The following is a 22,899-nucleotide window of genomic DNA, read 5'->3' as shown; positions in this document are numbered from 1 at the left end:
ATGTGCGACTTCACTAAGAACTACTACATCTACACCTCCTGTATGGACCCGGGGGCGCACTTCTTTGGTACTTCAGTCGACGGCAACCGCAAGCGCTCTTGCCCCCAGGGTCCTCATGAGCGTTACATCATGCAGCCTGGACGGTGTCCTCTCTGTTATGGTTGAGTCGGAAACTCCCCGGGGGAAATTCACGCCTAGTGCCGCCCGGGGCTCGGGGGCCGGTCTTGCCCTTCGTATAGTTAGTGCGCAGACAGACCCCTTTCGCTCTCAAAATAACCCCTCTGGTTCTGGACGGACACATGGCTGGGAAACAGGGGCCAAAACGGATCGAACCGGGCCGGACTAAACCAAACCGAACGAAACCAAACCAAACCAAACCAAACCTAAAGACGGATCCCCCTGATTAAACGAAAGCACCGGGCCTACCATCGCGAGCACGACGACAAACCTTTTCCGAACATGGGCAATTCATGATAGCACTACCACGGGCGCCATCTCTTTTGCTTTCAGACCCTCCAGGCTTTCCCCTTATCTCTTCACCTATGCTATTTTCCTTCTCCAGAAGGGACTCCACTCATCGAGCCCCGTTTCTCACGGCACCAGCACCGAAGATAAAGTAATTCTCTGTTTCTTTTTTCTTTGGGCACCAGCACTAGCACCACCCATCTCTCCCATCCTTTACCCGCCTTGGGAAATGGAACGGCTGGAAATTACGCAGGGACGGGAACGGAACGGGACGGAACGGGAGCCGGGAGGAGGGGGGGATGGGGGGCGATGGCCTTTGCGCCGCTGAGCAACCGGGAACGAAATGATCAGATCAGATTCATCGGCATGTTCTTTTCCTTTTCTCTCCAGGAAAGAAGTCTGAGAAGGGCAGAAAAGGGGAGGGAATGGAAGGACGGGCGGAGCCGAGGGTAGCGGAGGGGGAAGGGATGGGCGAAACCAACCAGGGGACTGGCAAAGCCTCGATCTGTCCGTGCGTATGTGTGTGTATGGATGGGTGTGTGTGGTGGGGGGACAAGCGGCCGCCGAGCTCGGCCCGATGGACGGATCTTCTTCTTATTTTCTTTCTTCTTTTGGTACTTATCCTATGGAAAGGACATAATATTCTGGACAGCCCCTGCCGGGGTTGGTGCAAGAGATGGGGGAGCTCTCACGTACGCACACGCAACTCTGGTCCGGAGGACAGTCCGAGTGGAGAAGGCATGACACGCACAAAATATGAATATGCAGGTCTAGTTAGACACGACTTGGCGGGAATGTGTATACATTTGTCCGGCTCGCTGGAAGGGGGAAATTAGGACCATGTAGGGTAACTGACGGAAGACTCTTGTGTCTGCATCCCCATTTATGGTCCAACACCCTGGTGGGAGTTGTCGTATCCTTCCAGCTCAGGTCCAATCTTCTTTCCCCTTCCCTCTCTTTCCCTCGCTTGCGTAAGGGGGACGGTTAAGGCTGCATAGAAGGCCCAAGGGAAGGGTGGATGGGGACGCCAATCCCGTTGATCCGAGGTGGCTGCACTACATCCACAACGCCGACCTACGCTATGGATTCTGTATACTTGTTGCGTCACAATGTAAATCTGTGAGGATCACTGCGTAGGCAAGCCCATGCCGTCATGCCACGGGGCAGGCAGTTGCTCCTCGTGCTCACTGACGTCTTTGGTCCAAAAACCCAAGCTACTTTACGCCTGCCCCTGAGGGTCACCGTCTCGCTTTGCCAAACGTGCATGTTCTCAGCTGCCTCCCCAAAACCCAGGATGGGGTGTCAAACCGTGATTAAAAGAAAGAAAGAGCAAGCCAGTAGATCTGGTATTCTCAGACTCAAGAGAAGCTTGCTTGTATGCGACATTCCTCCCCTCCTCAACCATAGACAGGAGGGCTAACAGTTTGCCTTCCAAAATTCGAGTCGTGCAGACCCGGCGCCTGCTATTGCATGCGTTAAGCCTGCGGCCAAGGGTGCAGGGTACTAACGACGACTCTATTGGAGGCGCCTCATGATCAAGGCGTGATTCGTCTGACAGCAGTCCAGGACTTTCTTAACGATGGGGGGCGAGGACATAGGTCATTCCAAGCCCACGATCGATACTGGCTGACCGTGATTCGCTCGAGAAGGACCAGTTTGTAAGAGCGTTGTTGGCTTACTCCTCAATATCGCAACAGGCCCTCCCCTTTATTGCGTGTGATCATGAGCTCAACCTTTCCGTCCAGTCGGGCCATCTCCTTCCTAGCCATGTGTTGTTCCTCACACCCCTCCCCCTGAGCTAGGGAGCTGCTAGATTAACCTGCGCTACCACGTAGGCCAGCTGGTTTAGTCATTCTCGCGAGAGATGAACCGGAACTGCAGGTGGCGTGGTTCAACGGAGGCGGTGGGACGGTAAGCCGGAGGGAATGACATGCAGGAAGAGGTAAGGGGGGAAAGGGGAGGCGAGGCGAAGGGAGGGGCGAGGGGGACAGATGGCTTACGCTCCGGTTCGCGGCCGGCAAGAGCCATCCGGGAAGGGATGGAGGGCGGCCAACTGAGCATAAGCCCCCGTCACTGATGGCACCATGATGAGTTGGCAGCACTCGCCCCCCCACTGGAAGAGCAGCTGCCTACGGCAAGCCGGCTGGCTCGCCTTGTTGAAGGCCTAACGGACGGACCAAGAGGGAGTATAGCAGCGCTAGGATATAGCCGGTTGTTGTGTACCCCATGTTCCCCTCACGCTTTGCTCACCGGAGTCCACGCCCTTCCCCTCTTCACGGCGTAACTGGCCATAGAGAGGCTGTTAAGGCAGCAAACCTGGGCCCTGAACCTTGACCGGCGGCTAGCTCACAGCGGCTCGACGCTCAGATGCGGGAAGAGGAGGAACCCGGGTAGCCAGGTAGCGAAACAGACGCTGTGCGCATCCGGAAACAAATGAACGGCCACCCAAGGCCATTCCAAACCGGAAGGTCTTAGCATTTGTTGAATCTGTTTCTCGCGGACGCATAAATAAACATCTGCACATCATGTCGGGGGACACGGCGGGCGGGGTAGGCCTGTGAAGCATGAAACCCATCGTCCCGCATCTGGTTGGAGAGTCGTACAGCCAAGGCGATCTCACTAGCGAGGTTAAGGTGTATCTCATCACGGAGGCGATGATGTTCCAACATACCTCCTGGGCGAATCATACACACTTCCCACTCCGGCATGCCACGGCGTGGCTGCGTACGCGCCGGCCCAAGACTTGAAGAGGTGGTCCAAGGGCATGGCCAACGGGAGGCTGCGGGTGAGGCAACACGATGGCTTGGTTTTGCAGTACTGCGGTGATCTTCTTCGCTTGGCTCAATTGTGACTCGGCCACGAGCTCCCTTAAGCCATATATCCCTTGGTGCCAACCGGACTGGTCCAATCACGGACCTGGGGTATCTGCATGGAGACTACTAACGTTAGACTCAGAGTACAACCGCAATGCGATGTCGAACGTCAATGCATTATGTAGTATATCCAATGGCTGTGAGGTTGTTCTGCCAGCGCTATAGGCGTACCGAGGACATCAGATTGATGACCCGTAGTTCACAGCATAACCACCATGCTGTGCACGAGCTCAGACGGATCGGAGGCTGATCCACGATTCGACGTGTTGACGAGAGGCCTAGGGTGTCGGGGAACTGGGACCAGGGCCCGTTGCAAGAACGAGTTATAATCCCTGGAAACCAGGCTCGAGCTCAAACGTGGCGTCAAAGGGCGTGGTGGAATGGTGAAGAGATCGATTAGCGAGGAGGCGTTTCCCCCAACTGATCTGTCTTATTGGCTCCGGGATCAGCATTAACTAGAATTGGATGAATCGGAGTGGAAGCAGACAGACGTCTGCACATGCGGATGCACGACTCTGCCATGGTAGCCAATCCGCTGAGCGCCATCAGCCGCAGGCTGGGATGTTACAGTCTTTTGAAGATGGAAATGAAGCCGAAGCAGGATTCGTGCAAAGCGCTCGATTAGGCCAGTTTCTCGGGCAGTGCGCTCAATGCGAGGGCGTCGGTGATCATGGAGGGCTGTGGAACAGCGACAGTAACAGCATCGACATGACCGGTGGCCAAGTGTACATTGCAGTGGAGAGCACTGACCCTTGGCGCTTGAGGAAGCAGGTCGATCATTGAGGCATGTTAGGATCGGGGAAAAAGGCACAGCCAACAACACAGACCCAACGGTGTCGGCCCGGACCCTCGGGCCGTCTTGGCATGTGTGGGAGGCGCCGCGTGCGAGCGCTCGGCGACAGGGGACCTTGGTGACGACCTGCACTACAATACGTACCCCCCAATCGCTCTAAGTTTGCACCTTCGCGTGATCGAGCAGCATCAACAAAAGCGTGAGGCGGAACTCGCCTTGTCTGTCGGCTTTAGAGCCTTCTGCCCCTTCACTTTTGCAGCTAGGCGAAGTTCGAGAACGGCCCTTGCCTTTACGGAGTACTCCGTACACCTTATGGAATCGGCCGAAAAGCGGGATGCCCCTTGGCGATGGGAGCTCCAACACCCACCAAGCCCATCTCAGCGATTGGCAGAGATTTAACTGATTTTGTAACGGCGCCAAAGAATAACCACCTATTATCCATTAGTGATGAGTGCTGAAATAACTATTTCACCCGCCTGGGAATTGCTCCTGCTCGCTGTTAGATGTGATGCATGGCTCCGATCCAGGTTGCGGGGACAATGAAAAGCATGGCGCCCAGCTTGTTCCCGTTACTTGGTTGGCGTTGTGCTCCTTGGCTGCGTATCCATTCGCATCCGCATCTTCGAGGGTAAAAGTGCGCGTTGAAACCAGGATTGGAAGGGAAAGATTTCGAGTGTGCAAGTCGATGTATAGTCACCGGGGAGGCCTGAAAGTCAGGATCTAGAGAATTAAGCTGAGGTGCACTGAGTATAAGAGGGCTTGTGGAGTTGGCGTGAGAAAGGTGTCCTCAACCTTCTCGGTGACTCGAAGCGTCATTAATGAAGAAACAACTGAGCCCAGTTAACGTACAGAACAAGAATGGAAGGAAAGTCGATGGAAGTCGAGCTGAAGCAAGAGTGCCCAGTGCCTGCCTCGCCTGCCTCCACTTTACCTACCTAGCCCCACCACAAGAACTCTCATTCGTCCACTTGCTCCGCAGGCCAAGGCAAGGCGAAGCCAAGACTCCAGGCAATCACCACTGCACACCACTGCAATTGTCCACTATCAAGTGTCAACTGCACCCCAGTTCTGATGATGCGCGATGAGCAACTTTGCATGAGAAGTAGGAACCATGCAATCAAGCGACTATCCAAATCACATTGCAGCAGGATGCTTAGTTCTTCAAAAGGCCGATACGAATTTTCCACAGGAAGTCTGGTCGCTTTTGAAACCACTGCAGTGGCACCATTTCGGGCCTTTCGCCGACCATAACGAACGTGGTCGTCGCGAAGTTCAGATATCAAATGGGGGCCTTTCATCGGAGCTTCGCTTTCTTGCACCAGATATCCAACATAGCCTCACCTCCGCTTCCGGCTGTCTCGCCCCGTATGTGGCTCTTCTCCACGGAGGGTGGATCCGCATGAGCTTTGCCATCAGTCTCGACGATGCTTCCCAAGCCATTGTTCGTGTCTACATCCTCCCAGATGATGTTGACAATTGCAGGGTGCCCCGCTGGGATGCATCGCTGCGAAAGGCGAGATTGAGTCTTTTGGGGAAGCTCGACTATTCACGAAGCACCTGGCAAGGGAAGGTCAGCAGCCGTCGGTGTATAAGCCCACCCCCTTTTGCCTCTTCTCTGATCGCCCGTGACTCGCCCCTGAATCAGGACCAATCTCTCCTACAAATGTTCAACAACATACCATCACCCAATCCAAATCCCGACGAGATTCAGGGCCCCGAGGCTCGCGATGCCGCGTATAGACTCATGGACAGCGATGTGCCCGGTCTCAACACTGTTCTGTACGTGTACCAACGCCGATCTGCGGCGCTAATGCTCCAGAGGGAGAATCCGGGACAGCATATCTTAGATCCCCGGCTTCTGAGAGTTGTTGATCAGCTGGAAGTCGTCTGGTACTACGATGCCGTCACAGGCACCAGCTTACGGGAGCCCAAGTATTACGATAGACCATGCGGCGGCATCCTTGCCGAGGAGATGGGTGCTGGCAAGACCCTGATATGCCTTGCCCTCATTCTTGCAACACGGCATATCCCTTCTTCCATCCCTGAACTCTATCGGACTAATGACCCAGTCGTCCGCCCCCGTGTCGGCAGTCTTGCTGATATGGCTGCAGCTTGCGCTACCCGCCACTCGGTACCTTGGAGGACCGTGTTCGGGAGTCTTGACCCCAATGGCGTAGACTATCCTCGCTGCCTCGATGCGATACGTAGTAACCCGGGAGTATACGAGCTACCTCCTCCGACTCGACGCCGGGAACGCCGCCAACCAGACATTCCGCTCCCCTCAAAAAAGATCTACCTCAGCCACTGCTCACTAGTCATTGTGCCTCCGAACCTCGTACAGCAGTGGAAGCAAGAGATCGCCAAACATACGTTGGGCTTGAGGGTCCTGATCGCCGACAAGAAAGAGCGGCTTCCACCAGCGACAGACCTCGTCGAGTGTGACATCATTTTATTTTCATCGACACAGTTCGAGAGAATATGGAAGGATCCGGACGGCGGTGATGTCGACATCCTGGCCCAGATCCACTTCAAGCGCTGTATTGTTGATGAGGGTCATAAACTCGGAAATTCTACGATGCACAAGCGGAGTGATATTCATCTCTTCATCGATCATCTCCAGATCACAGCCAAGTGGGCAGTGACTGGCACGCCTTCCAAGGGGCTCTTCGGAGTCGACGACAGCCCTAGCCTCCAAGGTGATCGCCGGCCGAATCAATCTAGCAGGCGACAAGCCGAGACTTCTCTGGAGCTGGAAAGGAAGGACTTGAAGCGTATCGGCGCTATTGCGGCCTTCTACCTGAAGATGCGTCCTTGGGCCAATCTTCCAACCGACGTTGGAGATTCACAAGCGGATTGGCTGACTTACGTTATGCAGCCGCAGCATTCTCCTCGAAGCGCAGGGCGTGCAGACTGTCTAAAGAGCACACTCGAGTCTCTAATCATACGGCACCGCCTATCGGAACTCAGCCATCTTCTCCCTGGTGTTGACGAAAGGATTGTCTACCTCGATGGCTCGTATCAAGACACCCTTGTGCTCAACCTCTTTTTCATGATGATCATTGCCAATGCTGTTCAATCGGAGAGAAAGGACCAAGATTACCTTTTCCATCCACGGCAGAGAAAAGCTTTAATCGAACTCGTGACAAACCTACGGAGATCAAGTTTCTTCGGCGGATCCTTTTTCTCACCTGCCGACATCTGCAAGACTGTCGAGATGGCTGAAGAGTTCCTACGAGAAGGCAAGATACCAATCAGCGACAAAGACGCCGATTTGTTACGTGATGCTATTGCAGCCGGCCGCCTAGCGGAAAAGAACCACATCAAGGAATGCTCTAATCTGTTCCACGAGATACCACTATACGTGCAGTGCTTTCCGTGGGGAGCAGGCCAACCGTGGTCACTCGACTTAAAGGATGGGGACCCGGTATGCACAGACTCCCGCATGATTCTCGAACTCCAAAGGTTTCTCCAGCCTTTGGTCGATGCTCCGGAATCCTTGCAGATCATATTCGAGACTGGGCGCCTCGCAGAGCGTGGCCGCGAGGCACGGTTAAAGGGAATCGAGGACCAGGACTCCAGGGTTGAGTCGGCTTCTCAAAGAAACCAGGCGGGAAGGCTTGCCGGAAACACCCAGCTAGGACAGGAGAGCGGTTCTCCAAGCAAACGGCGCTCCGTGATTATGGGGAAGGGACCGTCCAAGAAGGAGGAGATGCCCATAGCTGCCGGCCACGGCGAAAGTGGGATTGCGGAACCGCTTGCGAGAACCCAGCTTGTCTCAACCGCATCGGCTAAGCTCTCCTATCTGGTCGACCAGATTCTAATGCATCAGGAACATGAACAGATTATCGTGTTTTACGAGGATGACAACGTGGCATATTATCTTGCCGGCGTCCTAGAGATTGTTGGTCCTCTAATTCTTATTGCGCTTCTCCGCTAACGGACAGCTCTAGCTACAAGTCCAGCACCTAATATACGCAAAGGGCTTAACCCCTGAGCGGAGGGCGCAGTACGTGGCAACGTTCAATTTCAATCCAAAGTTCCGGTAAGCCATACACTCTCTGACACCTGCGGTGAATCACAGTTGACAGATTGTAGGGTGATGCTCATGGACGTCACCCAGGCAGCCTTTGGCCTCGACATGAAGTCAGCGTCACGCATATACTTCATCAATCCCGTGCTGAACCCCCAGGTTGAAGCGCAGGCTATCGGGAGAGCAAGACGCATCAGCCAGAAGAAGCCCGTGTCGGTTGAGACACTTGTCCTCCGTGGCAGCGTGGAGGAAGTTATCGTCAAGAGACGCGGTGAGATGACGCAGGCAGAGCAGTGGAAGTGTCGCTCAATCCTCGACGACAAGCCCATTTATGAATGGATTCTTAACGCGAAAATCCTGCCGCTTCCGGGCGGAGGCCGTGACCTCGCAGGCCCGGACCAGATGGCCAAGCTGCAGACGCCCCAGTTCATCTTTGGCCGAGGCTTCGGTCGGGGCGTCAGTCACCCTGACCAGGATCTGGTTACTGTGGATGCAGAGCGGGGAAGGAAGGAGAATGGTGTGCTAGCTGCGGCGGCGGAAGCAAGTCGGAAGAAACGGCCTGCGGAATACAGCAGGTCGAACACACCGACCTTCGACGAAGCCTCTCCTCCAAAGCGGAGGCCGCGCGTGCGGTTTGCTTACGAGGAGGACGATGGCAGGGAATTTGCAGGCCCTAGACCCGCAACGATGAGTTAAGAAATGGTTTTCGCGAGCTGCTCCTGATTTCCTCAGGATTGCTCGTTTGGCTGTACCGTTTGGTGGTTGCCATCATGGCTGGTCTAGGAGCGGCAACATGCAGGAACCGTGCTGACTATGAGATGCAGGCGGGTAGAGGCTGCTGCAAACATGTTCGCCGATAACTAGGTGGAACGTGAGCCTTAACCTCTTTGAGGGCTCTAGGATCCCCCAGAAAAGGCCTCGATGGGGAAACACAAGTGGGACTCAAAACCCTTTCGACACTATTGGCCCCGTCATACTAGCGCTTCCCCGGTTGTCGTTCATACGAAGTCTGCCCAGTCACCAGTGCCCAGCGACTGGTCGTCCCGCGCAAGAGATGTCTCGAGCGAACGAGCTGAAATAAAGTTGACGGGCGAGGGCTGCTGCGCAAAAGTGGGCATTGTACTTCACAGCTTTTCCGAGCTGTGTAACACAGCATACCTGAATTTGTGTGTGTAGTGGGTGTCTTGCCGCAGTATTTCTGGGCGGGATCGCGTGCAACGCTGCCACAGCTGATTGACGCTACGACACAAAGACATCTGCATCTGCAAACAGTGTTGTACACTTACAATGCAGTATTCCAGTTGGCTCGGCTCAGACCATGGGTATGCGGGGGACGTCCGCTCCGACCATTCAGACAATGTCTCGCTTCCCGGGCCGGACGTGCAGAGGAGCACGGCCGAGCGACAAGCTTAGCGGACCGCCGAAAGGTGGGTGTGTTATAGCATGCCTAGCATACTTTGCATGCATGGCATGGCGAAGCTTTTACGCAACTCACTCTAGGATGACAATGAAGAAGAGTGCTTAAGCCTGCATATCCCCACCCAAGCCAGCCCATTTCAAGACCTCGTTCTCCTGTGGTTGAGGTCTATGGATTGACTGTTGGATGGCTGCTGCCTTCAACCTGAGCCGTTGCGAGTGCTAAACCCAGCTTTTCACGCGACCCTTGATACCGCCGTCGTCGAAAGTGTAACCAAGAGTTCCCGAGTCATCGACCATCTGACCGATACTCGTTTATCCACGAGCACGTGGACTCATTTCACTTGGACCGACCGCAGATATCAAAACTCTCCTCTGAAGACGAAGGCCGACCGATGAAAGCATCATGCGGCCCTGGTTGAAGGCCTAGAGCACCGCGTTCATCCATCAGCGACGAATTCGGACACCAGACCCCTCACAAAACTCGAATGCGTGCTGACGATAGTTACGGGCAATTCGAAAAGCCAGCTTAAGCGGAGCGCTTGGGAAGTTGGGGCAGGCAGAAGGCCTAGGCAGACCCTCTCGAAGCCTCGTCTCATCTTGTGCAACAATGAGCACCAGCTCTCCAGCCCCGCAGAGACCTACATGGCCATGGAGGGGCAGGTCAAGACGCCGCAATAGCGAGGGCTCAGTAACGTTACCCTCATTGAAAGGGTTGACGACGGCTACTCGGAATTCCGTGTCAGCTGCCGACGACAGGAGCAGCGATGCCATCCGCAGCAAGGCGACCGAGTTCTTGGCGTCGTACCGGGCTGTCGAAAGTCGGGGCATCGATCGAGACAGCAGAAGTTTTGTCGGCAGCAGCGCACCAGAGAGGATTAGGCGGACGCACTCTGGGTGAGCAAGAACCTCCTCTCCTTCGCCTGTTTCTCCTGTCGCGCATACCATCCAATCGTCCATCTTTCTGGTTTTCTACCCCGCCCTACACCCGAGCGATCTTGTCAGTGCGGTGTCCCCATTTGTCGGGCGGCTTCGGTGGAGAGGCTGAATGACGCGCTGTGGAACACGGTCTTTTTGGAGGCATCGCACCCCTGTCCCTTGCTCGCCATGGTGTCATCGCATGGGGCTTCGGAAGCCCCTTTTCCCCACGAAAATTGTAAGATGCCTAGCCCAGAGATTCGGAGCCTCCAGCAGCTACAGTAGCTGCCTACAATGTCTTTCCCGTCGTGTCACTAAAGAAAGGCCAGTTATTGTTTTCTGGTCGGGTCAAAAGGACGGGTTTTATCAGTCTCTGCAGCACCTCCGGTTTCCTTTAACTTAATTAGGTGCTCTTGTAATTTCCACCATTTCTTGGTGGCGTTACCCAAGTCGGTTCAGCCAAGGTCCTACCAAGTTGGTTGTGTGACCCCTGGGCGATGCAGGCCCAAGCAAGCGCTTCGGCTTCGATGCAGCTTGCGTACTATTTGGAGTCTTGCTCTCAGAGATGAAGGACGCAGCCATCATCAAGCGCTTGCATAGTTGCAAACCGCGCTCTGGCGTCTGAGTCAATATCTCGGGCTGAGCCCAGCAGGCAAGCCAGCGTTCCAAGCCCGGTGACTTATTGAGCGCGTCGCCGCGCCCTGGGGCTGAGATCTGCAAGTCATTTTAATAAAATCGCGATTGGCCCACTATCCCCTACAGAGCAAGATTCCCTGGTCTTCTCTCTCCCTTTTCTTCATCCCCATTTCATCGATCCTCTCCTTCCATCGCAAGATACGGAAGCAAGACACGGAAGCAGATTGCTAACCGGAGAGCCCTGAGTGCCTGTTGTGTTCTACAGCCCTCCGCCAGCCTTCTTCAACCGCTACCACCGGCATACCCTTTCTGCCCCTGCTCTGCAACGGACAGCGCTTGGCAGCTACAATCATGACACCCTGCTAAAACCACCTTCTCGTTTCCGGACCCCTTCTTTTGGCGACGGGGCGCCGAGTACTTCTTCGACTGCTGCGCCTACCTTGGAAGATTTTCCCTTCGGCATCCCGCTCACCATGTACCCTGCTACGGAACAGGAGTTCGTGCTCAGGACGCAACGGGCAAGCGTGCGGGTGCAGCAGATCACAGGCTCCCAGCCCAGTGGTAGGCGGCAGGACATGGACCCTGTGCCCCTGATTCATATGCCCACTGCAATCCCGGACAGTTCGTTGCCGCCTTTGGAGCGCCCGGGCGGATACAACAAACCACGGCGGCTGTCGAATAGCAGCGCAAGCTCCGATTCGAGCAGCGCCGTATCCGGCCGCGACAGCTTCGACGGCCGTATGCGCAGCGCTTCCGTCAGCAGCAGTCAAACCAGCATCGACTCTTGGCCGGCCAGCCCCGGCGTAGGCCCGCGCCCGGGCCCGTCATGGCAGATGCAGGGCGGTCCCGTAGGCCACTACTACCCCTGGCAGAGGCCGGCACCCATCAAGACGTATCGGCGAAAAGCCAAGCAAGGGGAGCTATTTGCGGCGTTGCCAGGTGAGGTCTTGGAACTGATTCTCGACGAGCTTCGTAAGCTTCACCTGCGGCCAGGGAGCACCAGTTGTGCGACGTGCTGGATGCGAAACTGCTGCGCCGTCGCCCTCAGCGCTCGCAAGTTTCTCAAGTATGCTCGAGAGGCTTTGTATCAGCACATTTACCTCGTCGGGCAGGAGGGACCGCACATGAAGAAGCGGACAAAATCGACATATGGATCGAGGTTGGTCTTGCTGCGGCGGACGCTGAGGGCAAACACGCAGATTGCGGTTATTGTGCGGTCACTGAAGCCGCCAGCATTACCGCCTGGCGTTGGCGTGGTTGAGTACAACGACCTGGTGGCATCGGTGGTGATGGCATGTCCGAATCTCGAACGCCTGGTAGGCTTCTACCCGACGTACGACTACTCGTTTCAGCGGATATTTCAGGCTCTGTCGACACGACCAAAGTTGAAGGAGATGAACTGGATTTTGGAACCCTCGCTGTCCCAACGGCAGAATAGGCCGCGTAGCGCTGCTAAGAACTCTCGCTGGGGCGAAGGGGATCTCCAGCCAAGAGAGTCTCAGTTGTTTTTGGATTTTCACAGCAACTGGCGCCACCTTACAACGCTTGTTGTCCACTGCCAGCCCGGCGCGACCCTGAGCCCGGCGAGCCTGCTGCAAGACACGATTAGGGAACTTCCCTCACTGCAAAAGCTGTATCTCTCCCGCATACCTCCCACCGCCTTCAACGATGTTCACCTCGTCTCCCTCCCGCCACTGAAGACGCTGTCTCTGAGTCACTGTATGGGTATCACGACGCCGGGGCTGTCGTGCATGGCGACACGGCCCAACAGTGCCTCCATCGAGACGCTCACTCTGATACACATCGAAGTCGAGACCGTCCCGGCCATTGCCAGAATATTAGCTTATCTTACTTCTCTCGAGACTTTCAACCTGGTACAGACATACGCTCCGATCATGCCGCCCGACGAACTGATGATCTTCTACCCGTATCTCGGGTCCCAATCCCTCCGCAACCTCCACTGGGACATCCCCTACCTCCCCAACGCCGCCACGGCGGCCGATGCCATTCTCGCCAGGAGCATCAGCGCAGGCGGGTTTCCTTCGCTGCGGACCCTCTGCACGCCCAATGACCCGGAGGGCCTCTTCCAAGCGCTCTGCGCGCCGCGGGATAGGATTGACAGCCCTGCCGATCGCTACCGCTCTGGCGGCAGCAACACCATCACCAGCGGCATGGGCCACACGCGCAACGCCTCGAGCTTCTCATCCACGCACACGGGCAACACGCCGAGCTTCGTCAGCGGCGGTGGCGGCTCCTCGGCAGCGGGGTTCAGCACGCCGCCCCCGGCAAGCCCGGCGTTCCCCCCCACCGATTTTTTGTCGGCATCATCAGGGGCCGGGGCGCTCCTCGCCCTGTCGGCGCCCCAGAACAGCAACCTGCATCACGCGCGCTTGGCGGCACAGGCGCGCCTCGAGGCCGCCCAACGGTTCCCGCGCTACTTCGTCAACGTGATCGACGAGCACGGCGCTCTGGTGGACAAGTTCGGCGTGGGTGCCTTCTTGGGCACCGTCGAGTCCCGCGTGCGCTACGTCCTCGCGCCGGGCGAAGCCGGCCACCTGGGCGGCACGGACGAGGGCGGCGGGCTGGTGACGGTGGAGGATATGGTTTTTGGAGATGCCGGGGAGGCGTTGATTCAGGGTCCTGCTCCTACGGGTGAGGGTCGTCGGGAGGAGGAAGATAAGAAGGAGAAGGAGAAAGGGGGAAAGAAATTGAAGGGTAGGGGAAAGGGGCTGTTTGACCAAGGCACTGCTGCTGGGACGGATGGGGAGGGCGGTGTTGCGGGTGATAAGGGCCAGGTTAGGACCCGCGAGGGGTGTACCGGCCGCTGGAACACATACAGTGGAGCGGTGGTGGACAAGAAGGATCGGGAAAGGTGGTGGCATCAGGAACGCGGGAGATGGAGGCCGTTGGTGCTTTCGTGAGCCGGGCCTCCCTCTAAGTCGAAGAAGACAGGCAGTTGGATAGCGGTGCGGAGGACGGGAAAGTGGAAAGGGGCGTTTGCTGTGCGCCGCATAGGAACCATCTAACTGGGAAGATTGGGCGTCGCGTCCCCGGGGCACGACTTATGACCGCGCATTATCGTCATTATAGGAAGCTTCGGATGTATCACTATTTTGGTTGCTCATAGTATCATAGTAATTCACGACGCCATGACCGAATTGTATTTCCTTTGGCCGTGGAGGACGGAGATGGAATCTCTGGGTCGCGCGGTAATTAGTATGTAGGCTCTCAGGGGTAGCCTGCTGTAGTGGCTGGATGCGGGTTAGGGTTGCTCGGGTATCGGCGTTATCGGTGAATTCTATGCGGCCTTTTGCCGGCGACGTCATTTCCTTCGGCTTCCGCTCGCCGCTCGTCAACTTTTATTTCTCAACCTCCAACCACACCAAACAAGGCCCTCGAATTACTTCAAACAAACGCACCTAGCAGCTGCAAATTTGTCACTCCCGACAACCTATAAAAGAGCGTCGGCACTTCCGGTAGTGAAAACAGGACCTGCGAGCAGGATGCGACCGTCGATGACATCGAGCACGGGGCGCGCCGCCGCTCACCTGTGCGCAGCGTGTCGAAGGCAAGCTCGGCGCGCTCTGGTAAATCGCAGCGTCGAATCCATGGCTGCATTATCCACGGCACCAGTAGCGACAATGCGAAGAACCATCACACCACCGCTCCCGCGCACCGTGGCAACGACCTGGCCTCAGTCCAGAAACGCAAGCACGTCCACCTCCGCCTCGACATCATCACCTCCAAATTCTCCGCCCATCCCGACCTACTACGCCCTCTTTCCGGAGACGCTTCCCGACGGCCCCCCGCCAAAGGGGAAATTCTCCATCGACGTCCGCGCGCTCCGCCGCGAGTTTCTCCGTCTGCAAGCCGCCTCGCACCCCGACTTCCACCACCACGCAGCAGCCTCCCCTTCCTCCTCCTCGTCCTCAAACCCGCAAAAATCAATCGCGCGCCTCCGGGCCGAGGCGACATCTGCACTGATCAACCAAGCCTACAAGACACTCTCATCGCCGCTTCTGCGCGCGCAGTACCTGCTGCGGGAGCTGTACGGGGTGGATCTCGAGGCGGACGAGCGCGGGGCCGAGACGGCGCCGGACGCGGAGCTGCTCATGACGGTGCTCGAGGCGCGCGAGGCCATCGAGGAGGCCGAGACCGAGGCCGACCTGGACGAGGTGCGCGCGGCCAACGAGGCGCGCATCCAGGACTCCGAAGCGGCGCTGGGCGAGGCACTCGAGCGCGGTGATGTGCAGGCTGCCAAGGAGGAGGCTGTTCGGCTAAGGTATTGGGTCAATATCCGCGAGGGGGTGGATAATTGGGAGAGGGGCAAGCCGGTTGTTTTGCAGCACTAGGTTTCCGCATTCTCGTTCCTTTGCACTACTCGTTTCGGACTCGTTTTCAAGCAACACTGAGCGGGATCTGTTGTACGTTAGGCAAGATAGAGCAGGATAAGCCGTTGAAGAAGCGGCGGCTTCTGGAGTTTGTGGTGCCTGGGGACTAGAGGTCGCTGAAGTTGCTGGGTTCTGGCATCATCTGTCGAGATGTTGGAAGCTTGTTCGTCAGTGTTTGGCTGGGATACCCTCATTGTTAATCATGTGTTGGCATTGAATTGCCGGGGATACTCCGCTCAGTCTATTGTTGGTGACAGAGCAGCTCTTGTCTCTTCAGTGACTGAGGGTTGAGTTGGGCGAGATTAGGGAGGAATTGCTACGTATGGAATGAAATCTCAAAAATCTGATGCGCGAGCAAAGCCTACCGTAGTTAAGCTGGACCACACCAGACTTTTGAAAATAAAAGACAAGGCTTCAGGGTATTGGCTCCCCATCATTGTTGGTCCTCCACCATCGTACGATCTTTATCTCACGATTCCCTGCCTCCCTGCCCAGGTTCCGCAGTTCAGTTTCGGGCTTATTTTCCTAAAGTCGTAAATTGAGGAAGACGATTACATAGTTTCCATAACCATGGGCCCTCATATTCCAGAATGCGCGAAGTGCAATTCCTTCCTGCCATGCTCTCTTATACACCAGGTGTGGAAGTCACCTCACCAGATCCCATTTGCAGGCCCCATGGCCTCAATTCCACAGGTTTTACGGATAGGCCCGGACAGTCTCTCGGTAATGTTGCTTTGCTCCTTCCCTCGCTAGATGCCTCAAGAATCTGGCAAGTCCAACTCATACATTTCAGATCAGTATACCCCACCCCCCCCCTCTTCGCTTTTCTTCGCCCTACAAGTTTCTCAGAGGTTAGAACTTAGCGGTCTCGACGCGGTGTGTACAGGATCGACGGAGTACGTACTCTGTAATTCTTGTCGCTAAGACCCACCCGGGGCGATCGTCTTGGCAAACTCCATCGACCTCTCCACCGTCCACGTCTTGATTGCTACCCCGCCAAACCCCACATCCACGCTCATCTAGGCTGCAGCACTAAACTTGGGAGCTTCCATCAGCCATCATTCGCAGCACTTCTTCAGCCTTGGCCGGGAGCTGTGGGCAGTATCTCCATTCTTGATTGTAATAATAAAAAGCTTTTCGAACACCACCATCAAACAAACTTTGAATGCGGTAACGTTAATTCGCTGTCTGTCAAGCTCGGCGCTTTCATCTTCCCTTCCTCTGTCTCCCCGAAAACCGGATCTCCTAGTTCACCTTCACGTCGAGGATGGCATCGCCCACAGATTCCGAAGCTTTGAGGCAGGCTCTTAGGGAGACGCGGGAACGTGAGGAGCCGGCAGCCGAGTTCAAGGGCATTCTCGCCAATATCGGGTCCTTTGCCCCTCCGCTTCGCATCGCGACCGCCTTCATCGCCATCGCAGATGACCTCTTGGCCGAACCCATAGGCGTGGTGGCCACGCGGTCCGTCCTTGACGACCTCATCACCGCTCTGCGCAAATACGACGACCACGACATGTGGATCGAGGTCGGCCAGCACGTCATCCAGGCAGTAACAAGCCGCACGGCGCTGGCCTCATCGCTGGTCGAGCAGGTGGCGACGCTGCGCGAGCTCGTTGCGAGGGCGCACGAAGCCAACGAGGACTTTGTCGACGCGGCCAAGGTGCTGACCGAGATACCGCTCGACAGCTCGCAGCGGCGAGTGCCCGACGCCGAGAAGGCGGCCGTTTGGATCCGCATCGTGCGCAACTACCTCGAGGTCGACGACAGCACCTCGGCCGAGATCTACCTTAACAAACTCAAGAACGTCATGCACACGGTCGAGGACCCGGAGCTGAACCTGCACTTCCGCCTCAGCGCCGCCCGCATCCAAGACTCGAACCGCCAGTTCCTCCAAGCCGCCAAAAGCTATCACGACATCAGCTTCTCGCCCTCCATCGCCGAGGAGGAGCGCCTGCACACCCTGGCCATGGCCATCAAGTGCGCCATCCTAGCCCCCGCCGGCCCGCTGCGGAGCCGGGCGCTGGGCCAGCTGTACAAGGACGAACGATCAGCGGGGCTAGAAGAGTTTGGCATTCTCGAAAACATGTTCTTTGACCGGCTGCTGAGCCCCGCCGAGGTGGACAAGTTTGCCCAGGGGCTCGCGCCGCATCAGCTCGCCAAGACGTCGGACGGCTCAACTCCCCTATCTCGGGCGGTAGTGGAGCACAATCTCCTGAGCGCGAGCAGGCTGTATCTCAATATCGGGTTCGATGAGCTGGGGGTATTGCTTGGCCTGGATGGGGATAAGGCGGAGGACACGACGGCAAAAATGATCGAGCAGGGGCGACTGTCCGGTTCGATTGACCAGATCGACAGAATTATCTGGTTTGGCGGCGGCGAGGCGTCTGGGGAGAAAGGCAGCGGCAGGGCAGAGGCGCTGGTGGGAAGGGAGATGCGGCGGTGGGATAGTAATGTGCAGGCGCTGGCTGAGGATGTGGAGCGGGTCACAGATGCTCTGCAAGCGGAGTTTCCAGAGTTTGTCGCTGCTCATATGGCGACCTGAGATGACAGATACCCGGTGTCTGAATATGGAATTACTCATTCGTGGCATCAACATATGCCGGTCATCGTACGGGGCAGCTGGTCGTGGCATAAGTAGAAGAATAATAGAAAAGGTCTAGACATGATAACAGCAACCGAACCTACTCCAACACCAGTCCATCCCAGTCCCTTAGTTATATTCCGATATACCGAGCGCCAAACACCACTCTTTGTCCCAAGTCCTTCGATCCTAACATCACCTAGTCAAGGTCTGCTCGTCGGACTACGACATAGCCTTGGTCAATCGCCGTCGGATCGCCCGCCTCTTCCTCAAATAGCTTATCATCATCCTTGAATATGCGTCGCCTCTTTGCAGGAGACAGATGGTATGTCTTCTCCCTCGCCAAAATGCTAACAAGCGCCATGCCGACCTTGTTGCCGATTAGGTCGTATCCGTCTGGTGTGAAATGGAGGTGATCGTCCCAGTACTTGGCCTTATCTGCATCTGATAGGGAATAATACGGTACGGCCTTGTGCAGGTCAAACACGTAACTGCAGGACGTGGTCGACTCCGGTTAGTCTTGGAAGAAGGTATCGGTGTGGGAAAGAGTCGAGTGGGCGGAAACTCACAAATCGTCCCTCTTGTACCCCTTTATCAAATCGTTCAACTTGTTCCTCTGAGCGTCTACCCTTTCTCTTATCCGCCCATGTAACGCCGCCTCGGGCACCGTGAGTGCGAGAACCTTGCAACCTTGCTGGAGTGCAATGTCCCAAATCACTTTCAGTTTCTCAAACACCTCCTCGGGAGGAACGCCCATGCCGATGTCACTGTTTCCCGAATGTTAGGGGCAATTCGGGCACTTGTCAAGGCCAACGCAGAGTAACGAGTCGCCAAACATACTTTGTCCCACCCAACACAATGGCCCAGTCATAGTATTTCCCTTGATCAGTCTTGTATGGATTCTTGGAGCTGACTGTGAGATTAACAAAGCGATGCAACCGCTGTCAGCCTTCCACACCGTTTGTGTCAGAAGAGATATTCCCACCCACACTGGTCAACCATCCTCGGCCGGAACCCAGCCAGGACGGTGGCGCCCGACAGGCCATCCTCAACCGTCTCAATGTCTAGATGCGGAAACGCCATGGCCAGCATCTGCTCCAGCTTCTCGTTGTACGGGTGGAACACGGTGCCGAGCCCCGAGTACCCCGCCGTGAGCGAGTCGCCAAAGCAGAGGATGCGCAGCTTCGGACGGGCTGCCATCTTGCAGAGCTGGCACCCCAGCTTGTCGGCTGGAGGGACGAGCGGGTGGGCTGGGTGTCGGTCGGCTGGGTTTATCACTGCCTTTTCGTCCGATGGCTGAGGTGATGGTAAAGTGGAGTTGTGTGAGCGCTGTGGGCGAGATGATCGATAGACAAGAGGTCGAACGAGTCATCAAACTTCCTACTGGAACCTTATCAAACGGAAAGCTGGGATGGAAGTCCACGGGGCTGAGCCAGCTGAGCAGGCGGCTGGTGGTGGGGTGCGGGGCCTACTGCAGCCTGACACCAGACCCTGTCAAGCCTGCAGGTGGGGCCATTTATGAGTACAGGCATACACCAACCCCCGAATTACAGTACAGCACCTCCGTACTCCGTACTCCGGCCGTGCTTCTATGAAATCGACATTGGAATACAGGTTGGAGCTGGGAAGAGCAAAAACAAGCATGCATAGTCAGGAGAAGAATCTCGTAAGCTGATGCGTGCTGGTGCAACATATCAATATCGTCAAGTCGATCCCTGATACATGCGGAGGCTCGATAAACCCTGGGCTCTGCCAGAGGATCGAGATAGGATCATACGACCGAGTGATATCTGATTCTAGGGCTCTCTGAGTTCAGATTGAGCTACACCTACTCCGTAAGGTAGTGTACACTTCATCAGCCATGGACTTGCTACGACAAAGTCGTTATGTATTTCTGATTCTCGGGTGAGCATTGCAGCGAACTGCCGCTCTTTTGTCAGTTGGATCCGCCTAGTGGGGGCCAACATTTCCCCAGCCGGTGCCCTACCCGCTCGCCCACAGCGGGGGTTGGCCGATTTCAGGCACCACACAGCGGGCGTTCCGAGGGCCGGAATCCAATCAGCGAGCACCCGATTGATGGACATCGGCACCGACTCCACATAGCCTCCTGCTTCACTCATAAAATGACCTGAGCACCTCAAATGGCGGGCCCCAGGTTTCTCAACCGGGTTCACAACTCCTTCATGTCCCTGGAATAGCAAAAGGCCGGCGAGGACCGGTGCACTGTAGGTATTTGCAAGATGACGAAGGTCTTCAGCGCAGAAGAAGGCACGTTCATTGCCCAATCCCTTAGCGCCGACCTCGGACAACTAACACCGCCTATCCGCCTGCAGTTGCAAAACACACTTCATCAGACAGCTGCTGGGTAGTGATCCATGGAAATGTTTACGATGTGACCGAGTTTCTACCAGAGCATCCTGGCGGGTCGAGAATTATCTTGCAGCTCGCGGGGCGGGACGCAACAGCCGAGTTCGATCCGATCCACCCGCCAGGCACGTTGGAGGAAAACCTCAAACCGGAGGCAAAATTGGGCACGGTGGACCCAGAGAGCCTCAGGAAGCTCCAAAAACAGAGTGCCGGCCATGGCCAACCCGCCAGCGCGGAGTCGGATGAGAAGAAAGCGGCCCCACCCCTCCACACACTGCTGAACCTCGACGAAATCGAAGCCGCGGCCCGTACCCAAGTCTCGCGCAAGTGCTGGGCATACTACTTCTCCGCCGCCGACGATCTGTACAGCAAGACCTACAACAACACCGTCTACCGCAACATCCTGCTCCGGCCGCGCGTGTTTGTGGACTGCACCGTGGCCCGCACGGCAACCACGCTGCTGGGCCACCGGGTGGGCACGCCGCTGTACGTGTCGCCGGCGGCCATGGCGCGGCTGGCGCACCCAGACGGCGAAGCCGGCATCGCACGGGGCATTGCGCGGTTCGGCGCCATGCAGTTAGTGTCGCACAACGCGAGCATGACGCCCGAGCAGATCGTGGCCGACGCCGCACCGGGCCAGGTCTTTGGGTGGCAGCTGTACGTGCAAAACACCCGGGCCAAGAGCGAGGCCATGCTGGCGCGCATCGGCAAGCTGCGCGAGCACTTCAAGTGCGTCGTGCTGACGCTCGACGCGCCCGTGCCCAGCAAGCGCGAGCACGACGAGAAGGCCGCGCTCGAGGCGCAGCTCATTATCGAGGCCAGCAGGAGCCAGGAGGAGAGGGACAAGGAGAAGAGCGGCGGGCGCCCCGGGTCCGATAGCGGCGTCGGCCAGCAGTTGTTTTGGGGCACGGCGGCGGACTTGACCTGGGAGACCACCCTGCCCTGGCTGGCGAAGCATACGGATCTGCCAATTGTGCTGAAGGGAATTCAGACACACGAAGACGCCTACCTGGCGGCCCAGTACGCCCGCAAACACCCCGGCTCCGTCAAAGCCGTGATCCTATCTAACCACGGAGGCCGGTCGCTCGACACGGCGCCTCCGGCCGTTCACACGCTGCTTGAGATCCGGAAGTACTGCCCCGAGGTGTTTGATACGATCGAGGTGTGGGTGGATGGCGGCATCAAGCGCGGGACTGACGTTGTCAAGGCGCTGTGCCTCGGCGCCAAGGCGGTTGGCGTTGGGCGTGCCGCGCTTTGGGGGCTTGGTGCCGGCGGGTGGAAGGGGGTTGAGCGGACGTTCGAAAGTGAGTTATTTCCCCTTGTTTGCTGCAGCACCAGGCCGGGCAGACGCTGACCAGATCTGACGGATTCAGTCCTGCAAGGAGAGATTGAGACATGTATGAAGCTGCTTGGCGCCAAGGATATCTCGGAACTGGGCCCGCGATTCGTGAGTGACATCCCGGGCTGCTCAGCAGCAGTTTTCCCATCCGGCCGCCTTTGCCGAGACTAACTCGATCGACTGCAGATCAACAGTCGAATGGTGGAGCGAGACATTTTCGATGGCGGCGCCGGGCTTGACAAGTCAGGGTTGTGGACGTCTCGCGCCAAGCTTTAGCGAACCGGCGATTGTGCGTTGCCAAGGACGCGGGGAACTGGCGATCATCGTCAGGGTAGACACGGAGATCTCATGTCTGCCGAGGTATACATAGATTTGACGTTGCTGCTTCACATGTGGGAATCTTTGGAGCCGAAGGGCCAATGCAGTCCTCAACAACACGTCTCTACGTATCTGTTTTGGAATTAGGGGACGTTTTGCAGCTTGGTACCGCAGAACCGGAGGTATCGCGGGACGTTTCATTATCAGGGTCAGCATATTGCCTTGAAGAGCGGGTTTGAGACACAGTTGTCCTTATACTCCCAAATCTCATCTTGAAAGAGGCACACGTCTCGTGAAGAAGAACCATGCCCTCCTGACTCCCTACATCTGTTCGCGGGGATAGGCGGACCGGAGCTTCTGTTGCTTAGATGTCTTATTGTCGCATTGTTTCGCTGTCTGATTGTATTTGATGCCAACTCATCATTTATGAAACGCCTGGCCAGCTTGCAGCAGTAAATACAGTACTGTGGACTGGGGTGACGCGATGACGGCTGCAAGATGTTCGGGCAGCTCCTCACACAATGTGTTGGATTAAGCTGATGAATCGCCACTTCGAATTGGAGGTGCAAACTGTAATGTACGCCGAGGAGCTGTTCTTCTGTTGGCATTGATATCGGGCTCCTATTGGCTATAGCCACCCCCCTTTTATTTGAGAAAGGGGTCATAGGCCATGCGGCCTGTAACCATTCAAAAAGGCCCGACTTGACTGTGCTGTTTTTGCCTGCTCAAAGTCATCAATGAGCTGACAATTGCGATTTCAATCAGTCTGTAG

The 22,899-nt window shown here is 56.5% G+C and overlaps 7 protein-coding genes across 7 annotated transcripts; 5 read left to right on the top strand and 2 right to left on the bottom strand.

Moving 5' to 3' along the window:
* N656DRAFT_793671 (helicase-like protein) lies at positions 1-8,857 on the top strand (the record flags this gene model as incomplete). The annotated part of the gene is made up of 4 exons (XM_064817192.1): positions 1-67; positions 5,454-8,032; positions 8,082-8,173; positions 8,227-8,857. The coding sequence occupies 4 exons, from the start codon at positions 1-3 to the stop codon at positions 8,855-8,857; spliced, it is 3,369 nt and encodes a 1,122-aa protein (XP_064674719.1).
* A 2,849-nt stretch (positions 8,858-11,706) lies between these two features.
* N656DRAFT_699927 (uncharacterized protein) lies at positions 11,707-14,052 on the top strand (the record flags this gene model as incomplete). Its single annotated transcript, XM_064810824.1, has 2 exons — positions 11,707-13,789; positions 13,829-14,052. 2 exons carry the CDS (start codon positions 11,707-11,709, stop codon positions 14,050-14,052), a joined length of 2,307 nt encoding a protein of 768 aa, XP_064674718.1.
* Positions 14,053-14,481: 429 nt separating this feature from the next.
* Positions 14,482-15,861, top strand: N656DRAFT_773191 (Co-chaperone Hsc20). The gene has a single exon (XM_064814017.1). It carries the CDS (start codon positions 14,740-14,742, stop codon positions 15,481-15,483), a length of 744 nt encoding a protein of 247 aa, XP_064674717.1. The 5' UTR covers positions 14,482-14,739; the 3' UTR covers positions 15,484-15,861.
* A 928-nt stretch (positions 15,862-16,789) lies between these two features.
* Positions 16,790-18,064, top strand: N656DRAFT_699490 (uncharacterized protein; the record flags this gene model as incomplete). Its single annotated transcript, XM_064810791.1, has 1 exon — positions 16,790-18,064. The coding sequence occupies one exon, from the start codon at positions 16,790-16,792 to the stop codon at positions 18,062-18,064; it is 1,275 nt and encodes a 424-aa protein (XP_064674716.1).
* N656DRAFT_773188 (uncharacterized protein) lies at positions 17,963-19,177 on the bottom strand. The gene is made up of 4 exons (XM_064814016.1): positions 19,093-19,177; positions 18,944-19,017; positions 18,673-18,870; positions 17,963-18,594 (listed from the first exon to the last, which is right to left on the bottom strand). The coding sequence occupies exons 3-4, from the start codon at positions 18,858-18,860 to the stop codon at positions 18,303-18,305; spliced, it is 480 nt and encodes a 159-aa protein (XP_064674715.1). The 5' UTR covers positions 18,861-18,870; positions 18,944-19,017; positions 19,093-19,177; the 3' UTR covers positions 17,963-18,302.
* On the bottom strand, positions 19,011-19,573 carry N656DRAFT_14265 (uncharacterized protein). Its single transcript, XM_064808625.1, has one exon. The coding sequence runs from the start codon at positions 19,473-19,475 to the stop codon at positions 19,161-19,163; it is 315 nt and encodes a 104-aa protein (XP_064674714.1). The 5' UTR covers positions 19,476-19,573; the 3' UTR covers positions 19,011-19,160.
* Positions 19,574-20,070: 497 nt separating this feature from the next.
* N656DRAFT_14206 (uncharacterized protein) lies at positions 20,071-22,211 on the top strand. The gene is made up of 4 exons (XM_064808622.1): positions 20,071-20,371; positions 20,437-21,774; positions 21,844-21,917; positions 21,996-22,211. Exons 1-4 carry the CDS (start codon positions 20,344-20,346, stop codon positions 22,083-22,085), a joined length of 1,530 nt encoding a protein of 509 aa, XP_064674713.1. The 5' UTR covers positions 20,071-20,343; the 3' UTR covers positions 22,086-22,211.
* Positions 22,212-22,899: the final 688 nt, after the last annotated feature.

Source organism: Canariomyces notabilis, assembly GCF_033297395.1.
Source record: "Canariomyces notabilis strain CBS 508.74 unplaced genomic scaffold N656scaffold_1, whole genome shotgun sequence".
NCBI classification, from domain to species: domain Eukaryota; kingdom Fungi; phylum Ascomycota; class Sordariomycetes; order Sordariales; family Chaetomiaceae; genus Canariomyces; species Canariomyces notabilis.
Note: the sequence above shows the minus strand (reverse complement) of the source record. Positions and strands in the feature narration are given on the sequence as shown.

Coding starts and splice junctions, on each gene's coding strand:
- N656DRAFT_773191 (XM_064814017.1), top strand. CDS start 14,740: ATGGCTGCATTATCCACGGCACCAGTAGCGACAATGCGAAGAACCATC.
- N656DRAFT_773188 (XM_064814016.1), bottom strand. CDS start 18,860: ATGGGCGTTCCTCCCGAGGAGGTGTTTGAGAAACTGAAAGTGATTTGG. Junction 18,595..18,672: donor GGGTACAAGAGGGACGATTT/GTGAGTTTCCGC, acceptor CACGTCCTGCAG/TTACGTGTTTGACCTGCACA.
- N656DRAFT_14265 (XM_064808625.1), bottom strand. CDS start 19,475: ATGACTCGTTCGACCTCTTGTCTATCGATCATCTCGCCCACAGCGCTC.
- N656DRAFT_14206 (XM_064808622.1), top strand. CDS start 20,344: ATGACGAAGGTCTTCAGCGCAGAAGAAG. Junction 20,372..20,436: donor GGTCTTCAGCGCAGAAGAAG/GCACGTTCATTG, acceptor ATCCGCCTGCAG/TTGCAAAACACACTTCATCA. Junction 21,775..21,843: donor GGTTGAGCGGACGTTCGAAA/GTGAGTTATTTC, acceptor TGACGGATTCAG/TCCTGCAAGGAGAGATTGAG.